At 60.6% G+C, this 23,905-nt stretch overlaps 2 protein-coding genes across 2 annotated transcripts in view; one reads left to right on the plus strand and one right to left on the minus strand.

Moving 5' to 3' along the window:
* Nucleotides 1-3,606: 3,606 nt before the first annotated feature.
* Nucleotides 3,607-23,905, minus strand: part of GNG7 (G protein subunit gamma 7) — a 56,704-nt gene continuing 36,405 nt past the window's right edge. Inside the window, exons 3-4 of the mRNA XM_063291033.1 lie at nucleotides 6,389-6,499; nucleotides 3,607-4,987 (exon numbers count right to left, since the gene is read on the minus strand). Of these exons, the coding sequence (XP_063147103.1) occupies nucleotides 4,862-4,987; nucleotides 6,389-6,469 (207 nt within the window). The 5' untranslated portion in view covers nucleotides 6,470-6,499 and the 3' untranslated portion in view covers nucleotides 3,607-4,861. The remainder of the gene's footprint in view (nucleotides 4,988-6,388; nucleotides 6,500-23,905) is intronic.
* LOC134487735 (atherin-like) lies at nucleotides 6,572-10,283 on the plus strand. The gene is made up of 4 exons (XM_063289738.1): nucleotides 6,572-6,837; nucleotides 8,279-8,621; nucleotides 8,672-9,049; nucleotides 9,749-10,283. The coding sequence occupies exons 1-4, from the start codon at nucleotides 6,572-6,574 to the stop codon at nucleotides 10,076-10,078; spliced, it is 1,317 nt and encodes a 438-aa protein (XP_063145808.1). The 3' UTR covers nucleotides 10,079-10,283.

The following is a 23,905-nucleotide window of genomic DNA, read 5'->3' on the forward strand; positions in this document are numbered from 1 at the left end:
AGCACAGCTTTGGGTAGGCGGGGTGGGGGACGCAGCCTGTGGCATCTGCATGGAGGCCTCTGCTGCAGCCTTAGCCAGGAGCCCCCACCCCCCGTGGGGCTCTTCCTTGCTTGCAAGGAAGGTGGGGTTCCGGTCCCCCCCACCCCCAGGGGATTTCTGCCGGCCCAGCTGCAGCTCCTCGGTTCCCAGCCGGGAAAGCGGTGGGCGTCTTATGCACTTGGCCTCCCGACCGAGGGAGCGGCTTCCTTGGGGATCGGCCACAGCGCCCCCACCTCCTCCTCTCCACGGACCGATCCTCCCTCAGGGTTCAGGTCCCAGAACTGCAATCCGTCGCAGCGGGAGGGGGGCTCCCAGTCGGGCAAGCTGATGCGCCCCCCCCCCCCCGGTGCAGAAGGGGAAATGCGAAAGAGCCTTCAGCTGTAAAAGAAATGCCTGCACGTGCACCCACCCGCGTGACAGACGGAAGACTCCCCAAATGCATCCCTTCCAAAGAAATCAAATAAGTGCGGTTACTCTTCTCCCAACCCACCTGCTTTAAATAAACGTCGGAAACAGGATACCTGTGTTCATGACGAGAAGGAAAAAGGCGTCGAGAGTCTCAGGGAGGGTACCGCGCACGGCCACCATCCTTGACGGGATTCCCCCCTCGGCGCCCTTGCCCAGCCCACTCCACTCAGGCCGCCCCTGAAGGCCAACTGGCACGGCAGGCCGTCCGTCCGTCAGGAACCGGGGACCGTCTGACGCAACTCGGAAGTTCGACGAACCCCCGAAGCCCTCGATGGCTGGGCGCGCAGGGAGCTTCGGGACCGCCGCCTCCGCCCAGAGCCGACCCAGTCTGACCCCCGCTGTGGAGGGGACGCCAGAAGGGCTCCCCCAGCCTGAGAAGGCATCCCTCGGGCAAGCCGCCCGCATGCCCGGAGATGGCTTGCTGCCACGAGCTTAAATGCCGGGAAGCGCTGGGGGCACCGGCCTTGGGGCGCGGGTCTTCGGGTGTAGGGAACGCAGTTGGGTGGGAGCGCAACCTCCCCAAGGCGGAACCCCCGAAGCTCTGGAGAGCTAGCCCCAGAATTACCGGCTGTCCTGCCCCCCCTTCTTCCGGTCTCCCTCCACGCCAGGCCAGGCTCTGGTTGAAGAAAGGTCCGCTGGGGGGGAAGCTCCCCGGGAACGGAGCGGCTCCGTCTCAAGCACAGTCTTGGAAGCCTTTCAGAGGGCCAGAAGGGGGGCACCCAAGGAGCCCAGCGGGTCGGTGCCAGAAGGAAAAAGGGGGCCCATTTGCTCCGGCCCTTCTTAGCACTGCAGAGGCAGACCCCTCCCCTGGAGGAGGCTGTGGCCCCAAGACTCTGGCAGAAGGCACCCCCCTCCCCCAAAGGGCTCCTTGGAAACTGCTCCCCCAACAGAGATTAAAGAGCGGGTGCAAAGGAGAGTTGCCTTCCCAAGCAGGTGAGAGAAAAAATAGACTTTCCAGCAAAAGTGAGGTTTTTATTCTTTGTGTTATCAATTCACTTTTTTAAAACAACCACCCCACAACATGTTAAATACTATGCAAGAAAATAAGTCTATGGCACACTGGAAAAACAGACTACAAAAAGGAATGGAGCAGAAATTAGCAATAAAAGATGATTATGCCCACATTACAGCCACAGCTTTTCCCTTCCTAAAATGCCATCTTTTATAAACCTCATTATTTTTGGCAACAATATTAGAATTTGGCAAATAAGAACAATGTTCAGCACTTCTTTTTTTGAAAAACTAAATGCATTTGTCACCTTGGTGAATTAAAAAATAAACTGCTGATCTTAAACCACTTGAGTTTGGCAAAATGAAAGGAAAGGTACGAACGCCTCTGTGTGCGTGTGTCTGTGTCTAAGGCCCGGATGTCCAGAGAGGAGAGGTGGGGGCCCTGGGTGCAAGGATGGAGCAGTGAGCGGGGACCTGCTTAGCCTGAGGAGGGTGTGAAAGAGCAGCAAGGCAGAGCTGAAAGCAGGGATGGGGCAAAGTAACTAGAGGCACCAAGGCAAAGAGCTGGGGCTGCCCAGGGCCGGATTGAGGGATAAGCCTGTTGACAGCCTGGGGCCTCACAAGGTTTCAGGAAAAAAAAATTCTTTTGGCTTTCAGAATTGTATGTGGCTTTTTATGTGTCTTTAATATTTTGTGTAGCAAATTTTTATGTGTACTTTTAAAATGACTTTATACGTAAATCATTTAAGTAATACTTTAAGTCCAAATTTTCCATGTTTTCAGGTTTACAATGAACAGAACATTTGAGAGTGGATACTATCAATTTTTTTGTGGTGACCCAAGGTCCTGTTTTGGTCTGCCCCTTTGTGAGACCTTCTGGTGTAACTTTTCAACAAGAGCCTCCAGGCTTGACATCGCTCAGCCTCAACAAGCCTAAATTGTGCACTGGGCCGGCCTGCCTTCCTCTGCCGTCTGACCAAGGGCACACAGCTCCTGATCCACCCATCATGCCTCCAGAGAACAGGCCCTGACCCGGCCCCGAGAACACCCCTCAGGCACCCAGGGGCCCAGCCCCTCCTAAGGGCTGAAGAGGGGGTGCGAACCCCACCTGGGCCCACAGGTGGAAGCAGTCCCAGCCGAAGGGAAGGGCTCTGCCTTCAGCAGACAGGCCAGCCCAGTCTTCCCAGGCCTCCCCCTTTGCCTGCCAGAGGGGCCTTCCAACCCCAGCTGGGGCAGCAAATGCCTGTGGCCCCGGTGGCTGTTTCGAGCTCTGCGCCTGGGTTCAGGCTGCCCCCAAGGACTCGGGCAAGGGACTGTCACCCACCAGGTTAGAGAAGGAGCGGAAATGGAATGGGGAGAGGGAGTTGAGGATTCGAATTGCTCCCCAAGCACAGGTGTCCCCCCCCAAGCTGAGGGTCAACAGCTGCCCCCTGCAAAGCAGCCTTCCTCTGGGGCTTGGTGCAGAAGAGTGGCCATTGCTCTGCCATTTCACCCTGCGATGAAGCGGGTGGGGGTGGTGCTAAGCAGCATTTGCTGAGCCGCTGTGCTGTGCCCAGAGTCAGCACCCTTCCCTTTGCCAGCATCACATGCCCCACTCGGACCAAAGGAGAGAGCTGCTGGTGGAACCGCCATGCCCTCCCCTGCCTGCCATTCACATCCTTGGCATCTCCCTGGCCCTTCCACCCCAGGTCCTCCCCCCACAGGAAACAGGGACCTTGCACTGATGAGGAGCAGCCTACTCCAGGGGCACCCACGGCTGGCCAAGGACCCTCCCCAGGATGGCTGGGTGGTGCCCCACAGATCAGACCGGGTGCTTGGAAGAGGGGCTTGGAATGGGACTGCAGCAGAGGGCCAACAAGGGGCCTGGCCAGTCTCGCTGCCTCGCCTTCCCAGAAAGCCATAGGCCTCTGGAAGCCGATGGGGCCCCTGCCAGGCTGGGATCCCTAGAGAGGGCTTCCCCTTAACCACTTCCAAGCAAGGGGAAATGACCAACAGCTGGCCCTGCAGCTTCTCTGGCTTTACATGGGGGAGGGGGGCTGGGCTTGCCAATTCCACACTCCCCCAGTCTCAAAAGCAAGTCCTCATTCAGCCTGGCCTGTCTTCCCAGGCTCAAGAAGGATAGTCTTCAGCCCTCGGCAGCTGAAGGACCACAGATTCCCTGCTGCTTGTTGGGACCCAGCCAAAGCAGATGCAGCCCCCCCCCATTTGTTCCTCCCTGGCACCGCCTAACTTCACCTCGTGTTTCTGCCCCTCGGCTGCTGGTCTGGGTCACGCTCCCCCTTCCCTCTCAGGGAGGTCTGGGACTGACACAGCCAGCCACCCCACCTTCTGCCCAAAAGGCTCCTCTGCACAGGCAGGGATTGGGCGACGGGGGTGCAGGAAGGCGTCCCCCACCCCTCAGGTGGCCACCTCCTCCTTTACCTCCTTTCTCGAGCAAAGCAGGGCTCCTGCTCACCTGGGGTGGAGGGATGCGACCCTTTGGGTCACCCCCCCATCCTGGGCTTTCCCGTGGGTGCTGCAGAAGGAAGGAAGGAAGGAGCCGCTGTGCTCTCTCCCTGGTGGGAGGAGGAGGGACTGATGGATGAATCTCTCACTCACACTCACAGACCCTGCTCTGTAAGCAGCTCTGGCTGCAGATGTCCCTGGGGACCTGAGTGGGCGAAGGGGGGATCAGGGGCTCTGTGCAAGAGGGGAGGATGGGGGGAAACTCAAAGTGAGAATCCGGCAGATTGTGGAGAAGCAGGTCAGATGGAAAGCACTCCAGAGGAGACTCAATGGAAAAGAGGGGGCTTCGCTGCTTGGGGTGCCCCCCCTCAACAGTCTGGGACAGGGAAGGCTGCCCAAGGCCCCCCTTGCCTCCAGCGGGGCCTCTGCCTGCCCTGACCCTGCCATGGCCCCAGGTCCAAGCAAGGGGGCATCCTGAGAGCCAGACAGCCTGGCTTCCTGCGGGGTTCCTTCCCCAGGCGGCCCCTCAAGTGTGGCCCGCACTGTCCCTCCTGCTGCCCCCCTGGCCCAGATTCAGTCATCTGCCCGCTGGACCTGACCAGACAAGCGGTCAGGACAAGGCCTGCTCCCCCCTCCTGGGGGCTTGTCCTGGAGAGGCCGGCTGGCTCAAGCGGAAGGTCCTGGGGGTGAAGGCTGACCCCCTTCCCTGAATGCTGGCTCAGCTCTGGGAAGGGCCACCTCCCAGCAGCCCCCCATCCCCGCAGCCAGCACCCCCAACTTCGGTTCCAAAAGGGCCCTGGGCTCGTGGGTTGTCGGGCACCTTTGTGGGCACCTTTGAAGCTTGCTAAACTCCGCCTGTCACCCTACTGCCCACACGTGCTGTGAAATTGGCCTGGCCAGAGATCAAGGTAGGCTGGGTCCCGACCCGGGGGCTGTGAAGGCCTGGCCCGGGGGGAGGCTATAGGAGGGCGCACGGCTTCTTGTCCTTGAAGGGGTTCTCCGAAGCCGGGACGCCAACCAGCAGCGGGTCATTCCTGGCCTGCTGCTCACAGTAGTTCATCAGCTCCAAGGATGCTTTCGAGACCTGGGGAGGGAAGGGAGCCAAGTCAGCAGAGGGCATCTGAACGTGACAGGAGCAGAGGCCACCACGCCTGGCTGGTCTTGAAGCCCTGCCCGGTAACGCTGCAGCTGAGTTTAGCCCAAAGTGAGGAAAAGGGAGCGCTGCCAGCTGCTGCTGCTGCAGCTAAGGAAAAAGGCCCCGCCCTGCCTCCTCCTCCCTCTCCGCCAGCCGCAGCCCAGGGTGTGGATCGTGGCCCGCCTCGGGCACTAGAAAGGGACGGCCACAGAGCTGCAGGCAAGCCACTGGCAGGCGTGGCAGCCCCGAACCTCACGTGCTCTGCCATCCTCCTGCAAACCACCTGGGCCGGGGCTGCCAAAGGCTGGCGACAGGGAGCCCCAGGCCGTCAGGGGCCAGCCAGGAAAGGGGCAGGGGACCCGCTCCTCCCCCAAAGTAGAGAATTCTGGGGACATAAAAGATCTCACAGAGCTCCTGCTCTCGAAAGGTCCACGGGTGGAAACGGCTCTCCTCCCGCAGAGGCCTCACCCATCCCTGCAGGTGCTGGCGGTGCGTGTGGGGGCCCCCGAGGCCATCCAGCCCAGCCCCGCTCAGTGCGGGAACTCAACAGGCAGCCGTCAGCCGAACCCCAGGCCGACGGCTCCCTCTGCTTGCTCTCACCTTCCGACGGAACCCACGGCCTCACGCCCTGCACCTCGGAAGGGGAGGGGGGGCCGGCCTTCTCGGGGGGATGCCGAGGGCCAACCATCCGCCCTGGCAAGGCTCCACCTGGCTGCTTGTTTCAGTCCCGAGCACCCTCGTTGTTCTCTGGTAAACCCCCTTCCCTGAGAAAGGACCGGACCCAGGACTGGTGCAGCCCTCGAGGTGGGATCCAGCCCCCAGGGAACAAATGGCAGCCCTTGCTTCCGGGGCTCTGCTTTTGCAAATGCGGTTCCCCCCACCCCCCCGCATTCAACTATTCCAGGAAGTGACTAAACGAGGTTTCAAGTGGCCATCAGACTGAAGACCTGCAACCATCTCTGCCTAACCTTGGCCTGCTTCTCTGGATGCTGCTGTGAGCCGGGGAATCGTTGCAGCCCACCAGGCACAAAGGCCCGGCCCCCTCCTTGCTCAGATTCCCCAAGCAACAACCAAGGTAGGAAGAGGATTTTTGGCAGGGGCTTTTTGCTGCCTCTACAACAGAGCCCAGCCCACAGAGACACTCTCCCTCCAGGGGGCAGGTGCAGCATCCTGCCTTAGCATGAGGGGGGCCCAGAGACCCCCCCAATTGCCAGAGTGGCTCCACCCCTCAGGGCCTGGGAGAGAAACCCACCTGGCCACGCAACACCCGCTTTCTTCACCTACAAAGGTGCCCCTGCTTCCCCACTGCTCTGGCCTCCCCCACCCCAGGGCTGCCTCGCCAGGGCCCACCTTTATCCTCTCGATCCCGGCCTCAATCCGCAGCTGCTCCACCAGCTTCCGGGCCTGGGCAATGTTGTTAGTGGCCGACATTGTCTGCCATCAGTCTGGGTCCGCCAGCGCCTAGAACGCAGGAGAGAAAAGCGAGAGAGGGGATGCCTGGCTCCTTGCCCTGCTCTGCCCCTTCCTCCAGAAATGGGGGCCGCCCCCTTGGGGGGCACCAAGGCTACTCTGGGTAGCAGAGCTGCACCCGTCTCTCTGGAGACAGGCGCTCCCGCGGGGTCACGGCCAAAGGTCACGGTGGCAGCACTACAAAACACCCTAAGGAGGGGGGCAACGGCTGAGATGCAGCAGGACTCTTGGCATGGGGGGGGCAGGGGGAGAGACCCCTTGCATCTTGCCCTGCCTGAGTACCCAGGAAAAAGCATCAAGGACACCAGAGCAGCTTTTGAGGAGCTGAGGTGCCCCTGTGCCTGCCATCAGCCATCGGTCTCCACTTGACGCCTCACCTGATGCAGCCCAGGATCACGTTGCTTTTTCTGCAGCTGCACCACACTCTTGGCTTGTGTTCAGTTGCGATGCCCAGACACTTACTAGACACTGACATCGACTGCTGCTCAGTCTGGGCCTGCTCCAGGCTATACTCATCGCTCTGACTTTTTTCCTACCTTAATGGAGGGCTTTGCATTTGTCCCTGTTCAAATTCTCTTGCAGGTATCTGCCTATTGTCCGGCTTGTCCTAAACCTTGACGCTGTCCTCAAGGGTGTTTTCCATTCCTCCCCTTAGGCGAGAATCTCTGCAGCTCAGGGCTGAACCGGGGAGTCCTCGGTGCCCTCTGAGCCGGGTTGTCAGCTTGCAGACATTTCTTACCTGACTAGGCAACACCATCAGTGCTGCGAGGGTGGCGTTTGCTGTCTGTAGATATGCAATAGCTCATCCCCCCGTTGCAGAAAGGCTGGAGAAGAGGCCAGTTTGCCAGCCTGGGGAGGGATGCCTGGTCCCAGGCTCTCTGCTTTGAGGAGAGGCACCTCCTTTGGGGGCCTGGGGAGCGGGTTCTGCACATGCTGGCCACTAACCCCAACAAGAACGCCCCCCCATGACTAAGCAGCAGCAGCAGCTCAGGGGAGGTGGGAAAGCCAGGAAAGGCTGCTCCCAGTCCCCAGCCACAGGGAGGAAGCCATCCCTCCCAGGCTTCCCTCCTCCTCCTCCAGGAGAGCCCCTTCCTTGCCCAAAAGGCACCATCACAGGTGAACTCGCTGCCACCAAAAGGGATGAGGGCCGTAGACCTTCACTAGGCAGGGATGAGGCTCATTCCTGGAGAAAGCAGCTCTTAGCTTGAAGGAACCTCCACAGCCAGAAGCTCACGAAACCAGAGCTGAGGACCAGAAAGTGGGGCTGAGTGTTGCTATCTGAGGGCACCTGGCTGGTCCTTCCAGAGCAAAACGAAGCTGGCCCAGGCAGGCTTTTGCTCTGAGCTGCCCCGGCTGAGCAATTTTCTACAGAATCAGGATCAGGATCAGCCAGAATTACCCAGGCCCCACGGGGGCCCGGGGGGGGCTCTAGCTCCCCTCCAAGAAAAGCCCTGGCGGGCGGCTTCCGGGTTCCGGTTGGGCCGGAGCTGATCTCTTGCCGAAAAAGAAAAGAGGAAGCCGGGACCCGGGGACCCGAGGCGGGCAGGCGCCGTTGGCTCGTCCCAGAGGGCCTCCGCGGCGCCCCGATCCCGCAGCCGCCCCCCGCGCGGGGCGTCCCTTATCCCTTGGGGCCGGGGTTGCAGCTGACGAGGGGCTTCCGAACCAAGGCAGGACCCGGGAGGGGAACCTGTCCGGAGGAAGGGCGGGGAAAGCAGGACTCCCGAGATAGCCCCCTCCCGCCGGGCGGACCCCGGCTCCCCTCCCCGCCAGGGAGCAGCGGCCGAGGCGCTGCCGGACCACCGCTGGGCCGCCGCCCGGCCTTCTGAGCCTCCAGGGGCCGCGCCCCGCCCGCGTCCGCTTGCGGGGCGCTCCTTCGGCTGGGTGCCACCCGCCCCCGCCTGAAAGCAGCTCGACCAAATGCAGCGCTCGGCTGGAGGGCAGGCCGTCGCCACCGGCAGGGAGGCTCGGGCGCTTGTTAGCGGCTGCCGGGCCGCCACCTGCAGCCCTCCGACCGGCCAATCGCCTGCTCGCCGACGGGGGAGCCGCGGCCGCCTTCCTCTTCCTCCTCCTCCTCCATAAAGCGGGTCCACCTGCTGGCCCCTCTCGCGGAAACGTCGGCTTGATCGGGACGGCCCCAGAGATGGCGGGTCCGGCAGGTAAGAGGCTGCCTTGGTGAGCGGGCGCGCCCTCCTCTGCTCGGCCCCATGGGAGCTGCAGTCCCTTCCCTTCCTCCCGGGAGAGCGCCCCCCACCCAGCAGGCCCTCTTTCTCGGCCCCCGCAGAGGCCTCGGGGGCGGCCCGCTACGCCAAGGGCCAGTACCCGCCCACGCTGACCATGGTCAGGGAAGCCGTGCAGGCGCTCAACGAGAGGAAGGGCTCCTCGACCGTCGCCATCAAGCGCTACATCCGCCACAACTACCCCGGCGTGGACCCGATCCGGCTGAAGTACTACCTGCGGAAGGCCCTGCTCAAGGGGCTGGAGAAGGGCTACCTTGTCCGGCCCCTCAACTCCTCTGCCCAGGGTGCCACGGGGAGATTCAAGGTGACCAGGGAGGGAAGGGGCCTGCCTCTCTCCAACCACCCCCTCACCCTTGGTCGGGGCCCCCGGACCTGGAGTCATAAAGCAGAAGGGCTCTGTTCACCCAATGGCTTTAGGGGGGGGGAGGGGGGGCTGGTGCCTGCAACCTGCTGGGTCCCCCCAACATCCCACAGCCCATTTCAGTGTGTTGTGCAGCGATGGCCTTGGTGCTGGTGAGCAAGCCCACCCGCTTAAGCCCACCAGACGTTGGGGGCAGTCACCTGTGCGTTCTCTAGGGGCACCAGGGTGCCTGACAGCCACAAGCTTCTCTGGCTCTAAGCACGTCTTGCAGGCCAGCATGTGAAGAGCCCCTTGTTGTAAGTGGACCTGGATCTCCCCGCACTCAGCTGGGGGGGGGGGGCAGAGAGAGCCCTCTAGCAGGAGAACAGCTTCCCCCTCCACCACCTGGACTCTTTCCATCCTCCTCCCTTGTTGACTGTTGGGCAGAGGGAAATGCCCAGCCTGGCTCTGGCCTGAACCGTCCGGTGCACCACATCCGAGGGCAGGCTGGTTCTGCGGGAGATGCCAGCGTGTCCTGACTTTGACCTGGCAGAACCTGGCCTGCAACTGGCAAAGCCTTAGAGGGAACAGGAAGGGGGATGGGGGTGTCTAAGCTGGGTGCTCCCCCCTTCAAACTCTCCTCTTTGCATCTGGATTTTGCAGCTGGCAGCTGTAAAGGCCAAGCCAGGAAAGGTCAGAGGGGCGCTGCCTCCCAAGGGGGAAAGTTCATCCAAACCAGGGAAGACACTGGAAGGCAAGGCGGCGGCTGCCGGGAACCCCAGGAGCAAAGGGAAGGGTAAGGGCCCCCCCTTCTCTGGCTTCTCTAGCTGGGATGGGAGTGGCTTGGCCCTCCAGGGAAGGGGCTGCCCAGGCGGACCTGGCCGCCTGCAGTCCCGGAGGACCAGCCTTCCCTGCAGAGGCTTCCAGAGGGAGCCGGCGATGGAGCTGGCAAAGCAAAGCCGGGAGATCCTGCTGGGGACATGTGCTGTCTGACACCAGGCAGGATGGGGAGTGGCCGAGCGGAGCCCCCTCCCCTGACCAGGGTGGCCTACCGGGACCCCCGTGCGTCCTCTCGCCCCCCTGACAAATGGGCAGAAGCCGCACCGATGCCTCTGGCGAAGCGACCTGGGGCTACGCTCCAAGCCTCAGGAGGGCCGGCTGCAGTTTCTGCTGTGATGGACTCCACCCCGGTGGGGAAGCTGCTCACCTGGTTCTCTCCCCCACCCCACCCCACCCTTGCTGCTGCCCCTGCTGCTGCTGCTACTGCTGCCCGTGCTGCCCCTTTCTCAGCAGAGGCCGAGGACAAGGAGAAGGCTGCGGGCAAGAAACCCAAGGCTGAAGCAGACCGAGTAAGTCCTTTCTTTGCTCAGGGCGGGGGTACCATGGACAGACCTGCAGCTGGGCACCAGGACATCAGGCCAGTGCACAGCAGGGAAAGCTGCCCTTCTGGCATTGACTGGCCCTTGAAACAGCTCTGTCGGCGGGGAGCGGCCCCCTCCAGGGACGGGGCGAGGCTGCAGCCCCCCCCCCCAGCTGCCTCTCGCTGCCCTTCTCCCGTGGCCTACGCTGGGGCTCTGCACACCTCACCAAAGCCTGCCTGGCACGGCATGGCCAGCTCACGTGCAGCCAGGGGGCTGTGGGTCTTGGCTACGGCCAAGCGGGAAGCTGCCCTCCAGACACCCACAGAGGCCAAGAGGGTGGTGTGCTGAGGAGCTCTGCGTCTGCCTCTCTTGGCTGCTCAGGACCAAGAGGGCTGCAGCTCCAGACAATCCCACCCCCCCAGCTCTCACTCCGTGCATGGCTGAGCGCACCCTTCTTCCCGCAGACCCCGACGGCAGAGTCAGCAAAGCAAAAGCCAAAGGAGAAGGTTGCCGGGGGAAAGGCTCCCAGGAAGTCGAGGCCCCCCAAGGCCCCCCAGGTCAAAGTGACCAAGCCCCCCTCCAACGTGCCCCCCAAGGGAGAAGACAAGAGGGCCACCAAGGGGAAAGCCTGCCCTAAGCCAGGAGCGGGAGGCAAGGCCGAGTCCCCTGGGGGCGAGCGAGTCGAGGCAGCCAAGAGCCAGGTGGGGGCGCCCAGGGCTGGGGCCAAGGCTGGAAGGAAGGCAGCAGCCAAGGGCAAGAAGAAGGAGGAAGCCGTGGGGGCACCGGGCCCAGGGACCATGTGAGGAGCAGCCGTGGCCATGAGGGAGCCAGCCTGCGGCATGACGGTGGCAGGAAGTGCCCATGGCTGCCCTGGGGCAGGCAGCCCCTTTCATGGAAGGAGGCCGATGGGGTCCCAGGCGGGAGGTACACGTTTTTAACAGCATTTTAAGCAATCTGAGGTGTTTTTCAATAAAGGTAACGTTTGTCAAGGTAGCAAATGAAGGGGATGTCCCTGATTCTAGGCTGCAATTTTGAAAAGGACAGATGGGCTGAAGGCCTCAGCATTCCCAGCTGCCACCAAGAGGGAGGGTGAAACCGCCAAGTTCAGCATCAAACCCTGAATTTGCTGTGTCCTGCTTGTCAGTCATTTCAAGCCATCTCTTTTAGGAGCCCGTCTGAATCTTTGAATGCTCATCTGGCTGCATTTTTCCAATACAGTACAGGTAGTCCTCACTTAATGACCAGTCACTTAACGACCGTTCAAAGTTATGACAGCCTTGGAAAGGGTGCTTTACTGCCCGTAAAGCACTTCCAGCCATCATGAAACGTTGCACCCCCTCTGTGGTCACGGTGACTTTTGGGTGCTTGGCAACTGGCTCGCATTCATGACCAGCTGCCAAGTGACCCATGATAGCCATTTGCAGTCTTCTCTGCAGGCTTCCCCAGAAAGTCAGTGGGGAAGCCAGCAGGGAAGGTTGCCGCAGAGGGGATGGATGGGAGGGGAAACCCTTCTGCAGGCTGCAGGAACAGAGCTCAGATCCTGAAGATTTCAGCTTCGTTCCTACAGCCCCATGAAGGATTTCCCCTCAGTGCACAGAGGGAAGGGGAAACCTTTCAGCGGGCAGCTCTGTCTGCGTGACAGCCTGGGAGATTGCTTAACAACTGCAACGGGGAGTGCTAGGATTGTGGTTGTTGAGTGAAGCAGTCACGTAGGCATCTCACAATGACCAGTTCACTCAACAACCAACATTCCAGTCCCAATTGTGGTTGTTAAATCAAGGACTACCTGTATATGCATTTTTGAATAACTGTTTTTGCAAGCTATATTATTTTAAGTTATGCTTTAGGGTAACTTTTCCAGTAATATGATTTTTGTACATAACTTTAGTCCCAAGGCCTGTACTTCAAAACTCAGGCCTGGGAATTCTGAGTCATAACTGTTAGAGTTCACACTTTCTGAAGCAAGATGTGAACTCTGTCTTCAATTTTGCCAGCTAAAACCACCCAGCTTCCCCAGCCTTTCGACAAAGGGCTTGCTTTCCAGACCCCCATCATCGTGGAAGTTCCCCCGAGCTTACTTCAGCCTCTCCAGGATGTGTGTGTGTGCTAGGAACCAAACACAATACTGCCAACGTGATCTGCCAAAAACATGTAAGGGAAATATTGCCTCCTGGGATCTGGACAAAAAGTTCTGTGCTTCGTCCAGAATTGTACGGTAGCGACTCCCAAGGACTTCAGACCCTCCTCCCATGCGCTGCCGCCAAGCAGTCTCTCCAACCCTCACGTCTGCCCAGACTAGACCTCGTAACCCAGTGAGCCATGCAGCGCAAGCACACCGGGAGTGGGGCCCAGCTGCAGGCCCAGGTGTCCCCAGGACCTTCCCCTGGGGGCAGGGGTGACGTGGTGTGGAGGGAGGGCTGGGCAGGACGGGGCTCATCACAGCCCCACCGTGGCACCTTCCCATCCAGCAGCAGGATGGGGGAGAGGAGGACTCCTAAAACTGCCGCTCCAGCCCCCTATGAATTTGTCACAGGAAGATGCCCAGGAGGGAAAAGGAAGTGCCAGGCTGGTCACCCTTGCCACCTCTGGGGATTGCAAGCAGAATGCTTTCCTCCCCCCCCCGCCCCCAAATTTCTCCTCCACTTTTCTACAGCAGGGGAGGGGGGGTATGGCTGCATCTGCCCCGCCTCCACTTATAATAGGGGAAGGAGCACAGTATCCAGTTGTTCATCCAGCAGCTGAAAATGGGCTTGCAGGAACTGTGAAAGTCAAACGGAGCCAGTCTGGCTATTTCCAGGCCTGGGGAGGACACCCAAATCTCCTGCCTGGAAAGGTGGGCCAGGGGCTGCGCCGAGGGGAGCCACTGGTTTCTTCCTGGCCGCCTGGAAGAGCAACGCAGGAGTCTCTTCCAGCCACTTAGACTGCAGGGTGGGGTGGGGTGGGGTGGGGTGGGGGACCACCAGGCAAGGGACGCCTCATGCTGGAGGGGTCGTGGCCAGGCTGGCTCGGATGTCCTGCCCAGGGGGAGGATGTCCTGCTGGAGGCTCTGGGGGGAGCCCTCTGCTGCACGGGGAAGCTGGCTGCCCGGCCCAGGGGGCCTTCTCTTGCCTGGATCCAGCTCCGGCCGGCCGGCCGGCCAGCCTCCCTCTGGTCAGGGAATGATCAGAGAAGGCCTGCAGAAAGCAGCTGGCTGGCTGGCAGGCAGCGTGGCCCCGCAGCTTCTTCCTAATCCTGCTTTTCTCCAATGATGCCTCTGAGTGAGTCTGAGGAAACCTCAACCCATAGAAAGTAGCCCAGCCTGGCCCCCTCCGTGGAAGCAGGATTGGCGCCCAAACGTGCCAGGGAAGGGGGCTCACAACCCCAGGGGCAGCCTCTTCTTCTTCTCACATCGAGGGTAACTACACAGGTACAACCTACACAACAGGTTTTCTAAAAAGTTGCCATAAATGGGAGCGGCATGGGGCAATTTCCCAAGTGACTCAAACTAAATGGCTTCACAGACCCAGGGGAGGGGTCCATTGTGGGAAGACCCTCTACAGACAGAGTGTCCCTCCAACCGAGCAGCAGCGCCACCCAGATTCGGGAGACTCACCCTGACCCGGGTCAGGGGCTTCTCCCTGGGGCCAGGCAGTGGCTCTGACGCAACGGGCCTGGGGAGGCACCCCCCGCAGCTGCCGTAACGCAACACACCAAAAGGACACAGCAGGGGCCGCTCGGTGGTGGAGGGGCTGCAGCTGACCTCAGGGCTGGGCAGCAGATGACGAAGGCAGGCCAGGAGGTGGGCATCTGGGAGGAGGGGGGCAGAAAAGGGCCCAAGGAGGCTGCTGAGTGAGCACAGGAGGGCAGCAAGCTCCACCCCCAGAGCAATGGCCTGATCCGGGGCAGTGGGGAATGACTCCCTGTTCTCCCAACGGCGCACTAGCAGCTCGGTGGCATGGCCCGAGAGAGCGGGCCAGGGCAGGTCCCATCAGGGGCAGCAGGGACTCGGGGCTGTGCTCACATTGAAACGCTGCCAGATGAAGACACGAGCCCTAAGACGTGAGGCCCAGGTGGGCAAGCAAAGGCCTCCCCCTCCCACCCAGGCAGGGGCAGAGAAGGCGCCTGGGGAGGGCCAAAACATCCCCCCCATGCCAATGGCCCCGATCCACGGCCCAGGCACCCCTTGGAAACCCCAGCTGGGAGGGGAGGGCAGCAGGGCGATGTTCATGCTGCAGCTGCAGCCTTGGGGAGGGATTGGGCCCCACTGTGCAGAGTCCCCGGCCAGGCGTCCAAGCCCTCTCCCCATAACCAAATCCAGGTGGGGCCATCCTTGCAGCAGTCGAGCCCCACAGAAGGCTCTCCCCCGACTCCTGGATCTTGTAGGTGAAGGTGTTTATCGCTCCTCTATCTTGGTGCTGGCTGCAGATCCGATAATCCTTCGGCCTGACGTGGCAAGGCCGAGAGACTCCTCGGATCCCTCTCCCGTGGGAGCTGGAGAAGGGCGGGTTCGGGAGCAGAAAAGCAGGGCACAGGGCCCCTTGTTCACAGCTCCTCTGCAGCCCCAGGGCCTTGTGACTCCCGTCCAAGCCCTTCTGGGAAATGCCGCCGCAGCCGCTGGCGGTGTTTTCTCACAACCCAGCCGACTCCCGTCTTCTCGGCCTGCGACGCCAGCAAGCTTTTCAAGCAACTGCATGCACCGGGCCTGCTTCCAATCTGGCCTCTGGGCACATGCGCGCCTGGCTATGTCTGTGCGCAGACGGGGAGAGAAACGGCACAAGCGGCTGCTCCCACCATGGGGCCTCTCCCAGAACCACAGCGCAGCAACTACTTTACGCAGGCCCAGCTTGTGCCAAGCAGGGAAAAGGCCCAGCTGCCCTCACACCAGCTCCATAGCATGCACTCTCTGGCCCCACAGACCCCCACCGTCCCGGGTCCTCCTGCTCGCTGGCAGGCCCAGGATCCCTTTGAGCCTTCACTGCTGCAGGGTTGCGCACGTAAAAGCTGCCCCCCCCCGGGCCGAGTCAGAAGGTCAACCGTTCTGGAGAGCCAAAGTGTCAAAAGGCTTGTTTTCCTGGCTTCCTCCTTAATCTCTTCCTTTTGACGAAGCACCTGCTGGGATGCACTTCCAGGAAGAGGCTCTGCCTGGGGCCTCACAGAGCAGACTCAAGGCTGTCCTGGGGGCACAAAAGGGCAGGCGCTTCCTAGCAGCAACGCTGGGACAGCCCCCCCCCCCCCCGTCAGAGGAAGCCCCTCTCCCCCAGCAGGGAGTCCTGCCAGCACCAACTGGAAATGGTGTGCTGGATGGCGGCCAGCTGCCTGGTGGGGGAGATGGGGAAACGGCAGCAGCCGCTGCCCCGCTTTTGGTGGAAAATTAAAACGGGTGGAAGTGCGAAAGTTGCATTCTGGGACGCCCAGGGCCTGTTGAGCATTGTGGGGGCCTTCATTTTGGAAGGGGTTTCCACTGATCCCTCCAGTCAGGGTGGCAGCCTTGGCATATGAAACCCAAGGAATAAGTTTGTCCAAGGGGAAGTCATAAATGCTTTCTGGCCAGCACCCACTCCGCCGGGGCAAAGGCCAAGCCACTGTGGAGGACACAGATCTGGGGCTGCGCCACCAACTCCCCTCCTTTGGCTGGCAGAGCAGCAGGGCCCTGTCTCTGCAGAAGCCCCCGGCTGCCCGCTCCCCCACCACTGGGGGATCCTGGGATCAGGTACTGCTTTGCGGGCACCGTGCGGTTCTCAGCCAAATGCAACTCTGGGCCATGCTTCCAGGATCGCCTGGCGGCGGCTCCTGACCCTAAAATCTCCAAGGTGGCTTGCTTAACGAGAGCTTGTGGGTTATTTCCGAGAAGCAGGGAGGCCCTTCATCAGAGCACCCCTTGCAGCAATGTAAAGGGCCGGGGGGGGGGGGTTCGTAGTTGCTCTTCCAGGCCTTCTCCCCACCAGCTGGTTGAACCCGTGGCCAGGTCCGGCACCTGCAGGCCATGCCTCAGATGCAGCTGGGCTGGACCCTGCAATGCCACCGAAGTGCCTTGGAAAGGCACCAGCTCACGGGGCTTCTCTAAAGGACATGTTCTGTGTTTCTGACCCCGTGCAAAGGTCAGCAGAAAGCACCAACAGGCCCCCGGGGCTCTTCCGCCCCATGAGGCCTGCCGGTTGCCCAAGATCTGCGGGGAAGGGCGGGTCAAGAAAAGGCTTCCCGGAGCCTGAGCTGAACGGTGAAACTTTTTCTCCCAGGGAGCTTGCTGTATGGCAAGTGCCCTCTCCAATGCCCTGCTTGCTTCAGACTTCCCTGCCCACCTCAGGGGCTGTGCAGCACAGCAGCCCGGATCCTGCAGGGGTTCAGCTCCTGATGCTGCAGGGGCTGCTGTCGGGGCAAAGCCCCAGAATCCAGGCCACGGTGCGTGTCTCCTCCCTCCCTTCCTGAGCAAGAGCAGGGGCCACTGTGCGGGTTTCCCTCGGGAGTCTGCAGCGCCAAAAGGCCTCTGGGCCTCTGAACCCAGCAAACATTCTGCTCACAGGAGCCCCTGGAGCGCCAAGGGCCATGGCGGAGTGGACTTTCCAGGCTGCCAGTTGCCACCCTGGGAGACCCAAAGGCCCCCAGCCCCACCCCTGGCCTTGGCGTTTGCCCCAGCAGGCCAAGAGCGTGGTGCCAAGCCAGTGATCCGGGAAGAACGAGATGTGCTGAGCAGGGAGATGGCTTGCAGGAGGGCAAGACTCAGCAGGAACAGAAGGTGCTTGACATATCAGCTCCAAACAGGGACTTTGGCCAGCAGCAGCCGGTTTGCGCAAAGGAAGAGGCCACAAGGAAGCACCACCCCAGGAGGCAGAGCTGGCTGGAAGCAAGTCGGCCTGCTCCTCCCCTCGTGCAGGGCTGCAGGGGGAAGCCTCTTCCACCCCTAAGGCCTTGGGGTGGACCCCACAAGAGCAGAGGAGGAGGGCTACTGCACAGGGGTGAGTCCTGCTGGGCAGGCAGAAATGCACTGGGGCAACCCCTGCAAGCTTCCCATGGGGCCACCCGTGGTCAAGAGAGGTCCCTGCAGAGGGTACCAAGATCAGGCAGGGGCACAGGCCACTTCTACCCCCTTCTGTCCAAGGGGATCCCAGAACTTGCAGCAGAGTGGGTGGCAGATCTGCAAGAAGCAGAGGAGGAGCTGGGGCCTGAGCTGGGAAGCGGTCAACACCCACAGCCCCGAGGCTGCCCCTTCCCCAGTCAGTCTCCCGACTTCCCTCGAGCAGCAGAATTAAGTCTCACCTCGCGGCTGCCCTTGGAGGAGAGGGAAAAGACTGGAGAGGAGGTGAAGCGCCTCCTGGGGACAAGGTGCCAACTGCTGTGGAGGAATGTGGCTCTGCGCCAGGCTCGTGGTCCTGGAGGCAGCAGTCCTGCCCCGCTGCTCTGAACACAGAGGCTTCGCTGTCTGCCGCAGCCAGGCCTCTCTCGCAGCTGACGCCCCCGGCCCTCTGCCTCTGCCAGGCCAGCTGCATGCGGGGCCCGGCTCTTCCTTGTCCCACAGATAGCCCTGGCTGCTTCAGCCCAGGAGGAGTGGGGGAGGACCATGGAGCCCCTCCAGGCACTGGCACAAGCTCAGGTCCCCAGGGAGCGATTTGTATGGCTGGCAAAGGACAGGGCGGGGCCCAGGCCGCGCAGCAGTGGCCCATGAGGAAGGCCGACCCATGGAAAGCCGGAGGAGGATGCGAAGGCCTCCGGTGGAAGGAGGCTGGACACCCTCAGGCTGCACCACTGGTCTCTGCTGAAGCTCGTGTTGAAACGGCCAGTTCCAACACACACACAGACGGGCTTGTTCATTCTGCGACCTGCTTTGTGCCTGCTGGATTTTACGGATTTGTGACTTGTTCCTATACCTTAATTATTTGCTTTTAATTGCTATTCTGTTGATCTTCTCATATTCAAAAAGAGTTGTTTCAATGCCAGTTGTATCTGAGCAAGGCTGCTGCCCCACGCTTTACTGCAGCAGAGACGAGGTGGAGAAGCGGCAGCCTCCCCCCCGCCCCCCAGCTAGGGGTTGCCACAATAATTTCCCCTGGCTTAACTCCAAGGCGTTGCCAGAGACCAGAAGGACCCCCCTCGTCCCCTCCCTGCCATGGGGACAGGCCACCCAGAGGACAAGCCTAACCCTGCATCAGTTTCACCCGCGGGGGTCTTACCTGTCTCTGAGGGGAGGGCGGAGAGGGGGGGAGTGGGAAGGCAGCCATTCCCACGCTTCACAACTGAAGGGTGGAATGCAGCCTCCGTGCCGACAGCACAGCTCTTGCCGCAGGCCTCACACCAGCCCTGCAAGGCAGGACAGCGCAATCCTGCTGAGGCCAAGGTCCCAGGAGCGGGGGGCTCTGCATGATCAGTGCCTGGCCGGCCAGTGGCTTCCAAAACATCACAAGCTGTTTCCTCAGAGTTCCCCGCCTGGCGGGCAGAGCGGCCCCCTGCCCGGCCACGGGGATGATTGGCAGAGCTGCCTTTAGCAAGAGACGGCCCTTGGGAGTCAGGAACAGTCGTGCTGCCTGGGGCCCATCCTTTCCTCCAGGCTCCAGCAAGCTGGCTGGGCGTGCTACAGAGAAGCCCAGAGACAGAGACTTCCTCGGCCTCAGCACCCAGCTCCACGGAGGGAGGCCCTGTCTCTCCCCCATGGGGCACTTGTTAGTTGTGCGACCCAACCTTGGGAAATGACTTAACTCAGGAATGTCAACTATCCTGTGAGAATGCAGCCAATACGTCTGCAAAGCAATTGATGCCCTTTCTGTCCTTCCTAATCAATACAAAGCAAGAGAGCCAGATTGCAGAACTGGCCCAGATCCACCTTTTGCACATCCCTGACAATGCTTCCTTCTGGCCAGCAGTTTTGGGGGACCCCCACCCGTTCCTCCCAGGGGCTGCTACCGGCTGAGCTGTAACATGGTTCGGCTGGCTCTGGCTGAGCGTGTTGTGCACAACCGGCTGTGGAGAACGCATCCTTCCGCCTTGCCGTGAGTGGTGCAGCCCTTGCAGGAGAGATTTCCTAGAGCGGCGTTTGTCAACCGTGGCAGCTTGCATGCTGGCTGGGGAATTCTGGGAGATGGAGTCCACGTGTCTTAAGATTGCCAAGGTTGAAAAACACTGTCCTAGAGGGTGCACTTTGGCTGCGTGTCCCTTTTGGGGCTGCCCCCTGGGGCACAGCAGATTCTAGCTTCACTTTCCCCATTGGAATCCCCACCAAACAGCAACATGTTTGGCTGCCAAGGAGCAATCAAGTCAAAACTTGAGGATTAAACTGAGCTGCTGGTGCCAGTGAATTTAATACCTAAATTAATCTATCTTAAAACAGCTGTTGGAAGATATATCACTGATAGCTTCTGATTAAAGAACATAAAAGGAGGAGACCAAGATATAGACAGTCCGGCATTTTCTCACGGACGGCGCACCGCTTCCAAGGCTAATTACAGCCTTGGTGTGAAATGTGCTGAATGAGCCGGCAGAGACAGGAATGAAGGTGCCGTCTCCAGCTGCTCTTTCCGAGAGCAGCCCCTGCTTTTGGTTCCCACTCTCCACCCCAGGAAAGGCTTCTCCGGCAGCAGCCAAGGGCCAATGAGCTCGCGGGCTCGGCTGCTGGTGGGAAGCGGCCTTGCCCGGTTCCCCGAGATGCTGTGGTGGGTGGGCTTCATCAGGGAGAGGGGTCCTGCCAAAAAGAACCAGCAGTTGAAGCCAGCCCCCCTTCCCCTTGCTGGAGAGAATAGGACGCCTCCGAGAGCAGGTGCAAAGGGGGTCCAGCTGCCAGTTGCCAGAGAAGGGCCGGGGAGGGGCTCCCTTGGATGTCAGCTTTCCACAGGAGAGGAGGGCCCCTGCAAGCACCCCCATCCCTTCCAAATCACCTCCCCTCTTCGGGGATGGTGGCTTCCTCCCAACCCTCCAGGTGGGACCACCTGCCTGCTCGGCCCAATGCCACGGGCAGGAGGGGTCCCTGCCCCCTGGGCTTCCCCAAGAAAGGCGAGCACATGTGACCCAGCCCTCAGACATCCAGGAAGGCTGCAGGCCGGCTCCAGAACTGCGCCCCAATGAACCAGCACCAGCAGCATCGGGCTGGGTCCCTCACTCGCATCACAGTTGGGGGGGTTCTCTGCAGCTGCTGCCAGGCTTCCAGGCAGCCCCTCTGGGGAGCTCAGGAGGCAGCGACCAAGCCGAGGGCCCTCATGCTCTCCACCCAGAACCCACTTTTGGGGCTTTTAAAAAGACATAGGCAAAGAACAGCCCCTTTGATTGAGCTTTGGATGGAGGGGGGCTTTTAGCCAGGACTCCGGGCAAACCAAGCTGCTCCCCCCAGAGAAGCAGGCAGCCCACTTATGGGGTCTCCAGCTACCTGCCACCCCTCTTGACCTGCCACCCAACAGATTGCTGCCAGAAGTCACCATGGCCTCTTGAGCAGCATTTGATTTTCAGCCGGACCCCTGATTTCAGCCTCCCACCAGCTGCTGCCACCAGCTGCTGCTAGGACACCTTTCCTCGAGCCCGTCAGGCCTGCCAAAGCTGTGGGTGCAGCTGATCTGCCCAGCAAGGGCTGCCCGCAGCTTTCCCAGGGATGACGTGGGCATCGGATGCAGAGAAGGCATTCAGGGCGCATTGGGGCTGCTTCCCACCCCCTTTCTGCTGCTTTGTCTCAGACACGGCCTCCATCTGCCCCATGGGGACCTAGCTCTGGGCATGGGTGCTCTAGGCCGGGAGAAACAAGAAATGCATGTATGCCAGCATCCTGAATGTTCTTGGGGGCTGATGGTGCCCTGCGGATGGTTGGGGGCAGCCGGAAGAGGGGGCAGCCAAGCAGGGCTGCTCCCTGTACAGCCAACGTTTGGGCTTCTCACTTCGGCACTGTAACAGCCAAGCAGCCCAGGGACGTCCCTGACCGTGATTTCACAGATTCAGCTATCCACTAAGAGACACAGCACGTCCACCCAGGTGGGGGGGCAGCACAGAGCTGACTCTGCTGCTCTCCAAGCAGGGCCAGACCAGACTAGGGCGCGGATGGAAGAAGCATCCTGGAGGCCACAGACAGCCACATCCAAAGAGCCGCATGGACTCCGTGTCTGGAAGTGACCGGTAGCTGAGCTCCACTTGAGAGAGCCTGCTAATGGCTCAGTGGGATTCCTTCCCTGCCTGCCGTGTGCACCTCTCCGGGATTTCTGGTCACCTTCAAGAGGCTTCTTCTGGATCTCTGCCAGGCGAAATGCAAGCAATGCCCATAAAGAAGGGGGGCGTCGCCCGCTTGGCTGATCCCTCTCTGGGGAGGCCCACCTGCCTATCCCATTAATCTCCCTCTTTCCCCAGGCATTTCTGTACTTTTATACTCCATTTGACTTTATGCACCCACTTTACGCTGGAGAGTAGGCTTTTTGCATTTTTCCCATGCCATTTATTCATTGACAGTTTCACTCAAAAGATCAGCAGTGTGCTGCACAGCAGAGAGTAGGAATGCCAGCCTGGCATGTCTCTCTGGACGAGAAAGTCCCTGCACCTCACAGTGCAGGATTCTGCACTGAGCATCAGGACCAGCATGGCTGGTCTCATCTCAGGCCTCCCTGTAGAGAGGAAGACCAGTGTGAGGCTGAGTCACAGAAAAGGGAAAGAGCTGCCTGCCTTGTCATGGAACTGGAGCACACGTTGTGCCACCCGGGCACACACTCTTCCCCTTCCTTGGGGGACCTTTTCCCCAGACGCACGTGCAGCCCTGTGCAAGCGGCTCACGAGGACTGAAAGGAGGCCTCCCTCCAGGGTGGCCCAGCCAGACCCCACGAGGGCCGCAATCCCCTTGCCCTGCCGCTCTTCTTTCCCCAAGCCCATCCGAGGCCCAGGAGAAGACCAGAGGGGCAGGCAGGGAGTCCAGCACACTGCAGGGCGATGTGGGCTTCCTGCCCCTAGACCCCCCCTACCAGCAAGATCCCTCTCTGAGGCCACCGCTCCCCTCCCTTTGCCAGAGGAAGATGGCACCCTGTGGATGCCCAGCGGCTGGCTCAGAGAGCGAGGGTGGGGCAGAGACCGGCACCTCCCTGCTCTGCTTCTTGAATGGGAAGGCGGGTGGGGGGTGCACGGCACATGCATCAGCCAGTCCCGCAGATGGAGCAAGCCCAGCCAGCAGCCCCGCTGAGGGAACAGTGCTCAGGGCCGCCCCCCTTCTTCCCGTGGTCCAAGTCCTCCCAGCAGACTGAGGTGCCACAGCAGCCTTGCTGCAGGCAGAGTCAGGGTGGAAAGGCGAGGCGGGCGGGCGCGTCGCAAGGGCAGGGACAGCCCTGGCAGGCCGGCCTTCCATGTGCCCAGCTGTGCTGTGCCAGCAGCTGCTTTCCCAAGAAGAGGCGGCCCGCTTTGAAGATCTCCTGGCCCGGCTCCCAGGCGGCAAGCGAGGCAAGGCAGCCTCCTTTCCCAGGAAGAGCAAAGGTGGCACCTTTTGCAGCTTCTGCAAAGCCTTCGGGGGTGGGAAATGAGGTTTCCAGGGACCGTCTAGCAGCCTGGGCGCCCCAGCCCCTGGGTCTCAAGCGGAGGGCCACCCTGGCAGCCAGTGCAGGGCTGTCCAGGTCCAATTTGCTTCTGGGTCCAATTCAAGGTGTTGGTTATTACCTTTAAAGCCCTACATGGCATGGGACCAGGTTACCTGAGGGACCGCCTCAGTCCCATCACATCAACATCAACCCATCCCACCCAGGCGTACAGAGAGGGCATGTTACGGACCCCATCCATAAAAGAATTCCATCTGACAGGGTCTCAGAAGCGTGCCTTCTCTGCAGTAGCTCCTGCCCTCTGGAACATTCTTCCCCCAGAGGTGAGACGGGCCCCCTCGCTATTGGACTTCCTTAAAAAACTAAAAACCTGGTTTTGCCAGCAGGCCTGGAGCGGGAATAGCCACTCCTGGGGATGGTTGGTGCCCTAGAATGGCCCGCGAATAGCCCCTTACGCTCACAGACTGATAGAGAACCTTTAGCCATCTGGATTTCATCACATTTTTATTCTTATTGTTTATCTACATTTGTATTTATTGTATTTATAATTGTATTGAATTTTAACTTTGTTTTTATTGTAAACCACCCAGAGTCTCTCCTTTGTGGAGGAGATGGGCAGTGATAAAATTTGATAAATAAATAAATCCACCAGGATGTAATTTCTCTGCTTTCTCATGCTGTGCTATGCAGATGGACTACAGGAAAGGCTGGCTACTTTTTATAAGCAAGCAGCCAGCGAGCCACCCAAAGCCGGACCGAGGGCTACTTCTGGAAGCCCCCTGCTGGGAGACTGCCATCTGCAAGCAGCGGGCGGGCCACCGGGAGGACAGACGGCTGGGCTAGATGGGCCAGGGCTCCATCCATCAGGGCCTGGCCTCTCTCAAGTTCTTGTGACCCGCGGCCAGAGCTTTGAGTAATCATGGTTCTTTGAACTGAGCTCTGCGCTGCATGCCGAGCTGCGGAGCCATGCATTGGCCACAAAGGCCTTGACTGCAAGCAGCTCTAAACAC

Source organism: Candoia aspera, chromosome 1 (genome assembly GCF_035149785.1).
Source record: "Candoia aspera isolate rCanAsp1 chromosome 1, rCanAsp1.hap2, whole genome shotgun sequence".
NCBI classification, from domain to species: domain Eukaryota; kingdom Metazoa; phylum Chordata; class Lepidosauria; order Squamata; family Boidae; genus Candoia; species Candoia aspera.

Coding starts and splice junctions, on each gene's coding strand:
- LOC134487735 (XM_063289738.1), top strand. CDS start 6,572: ATGGGGGCCGCCCCCTTGGGGGGCACCAAGGCTACTCTGGGTAGCAGA. Junction 6,838..8,278: donor GCAGCTTTTGAGGAGCTGAG/GTGCCCCTGTGC, acceptor CCTCCCCGCCAG/GGAGCAGCGGCCGAGGCGCT. Junction 8,622..8,671: donor CTGGCCCCTCTCGCGGAAAC/GTCGGCTTGATC, acceptor GGCAGGTAAGAG/GCTGCCTTGGTGAGCGGGCG.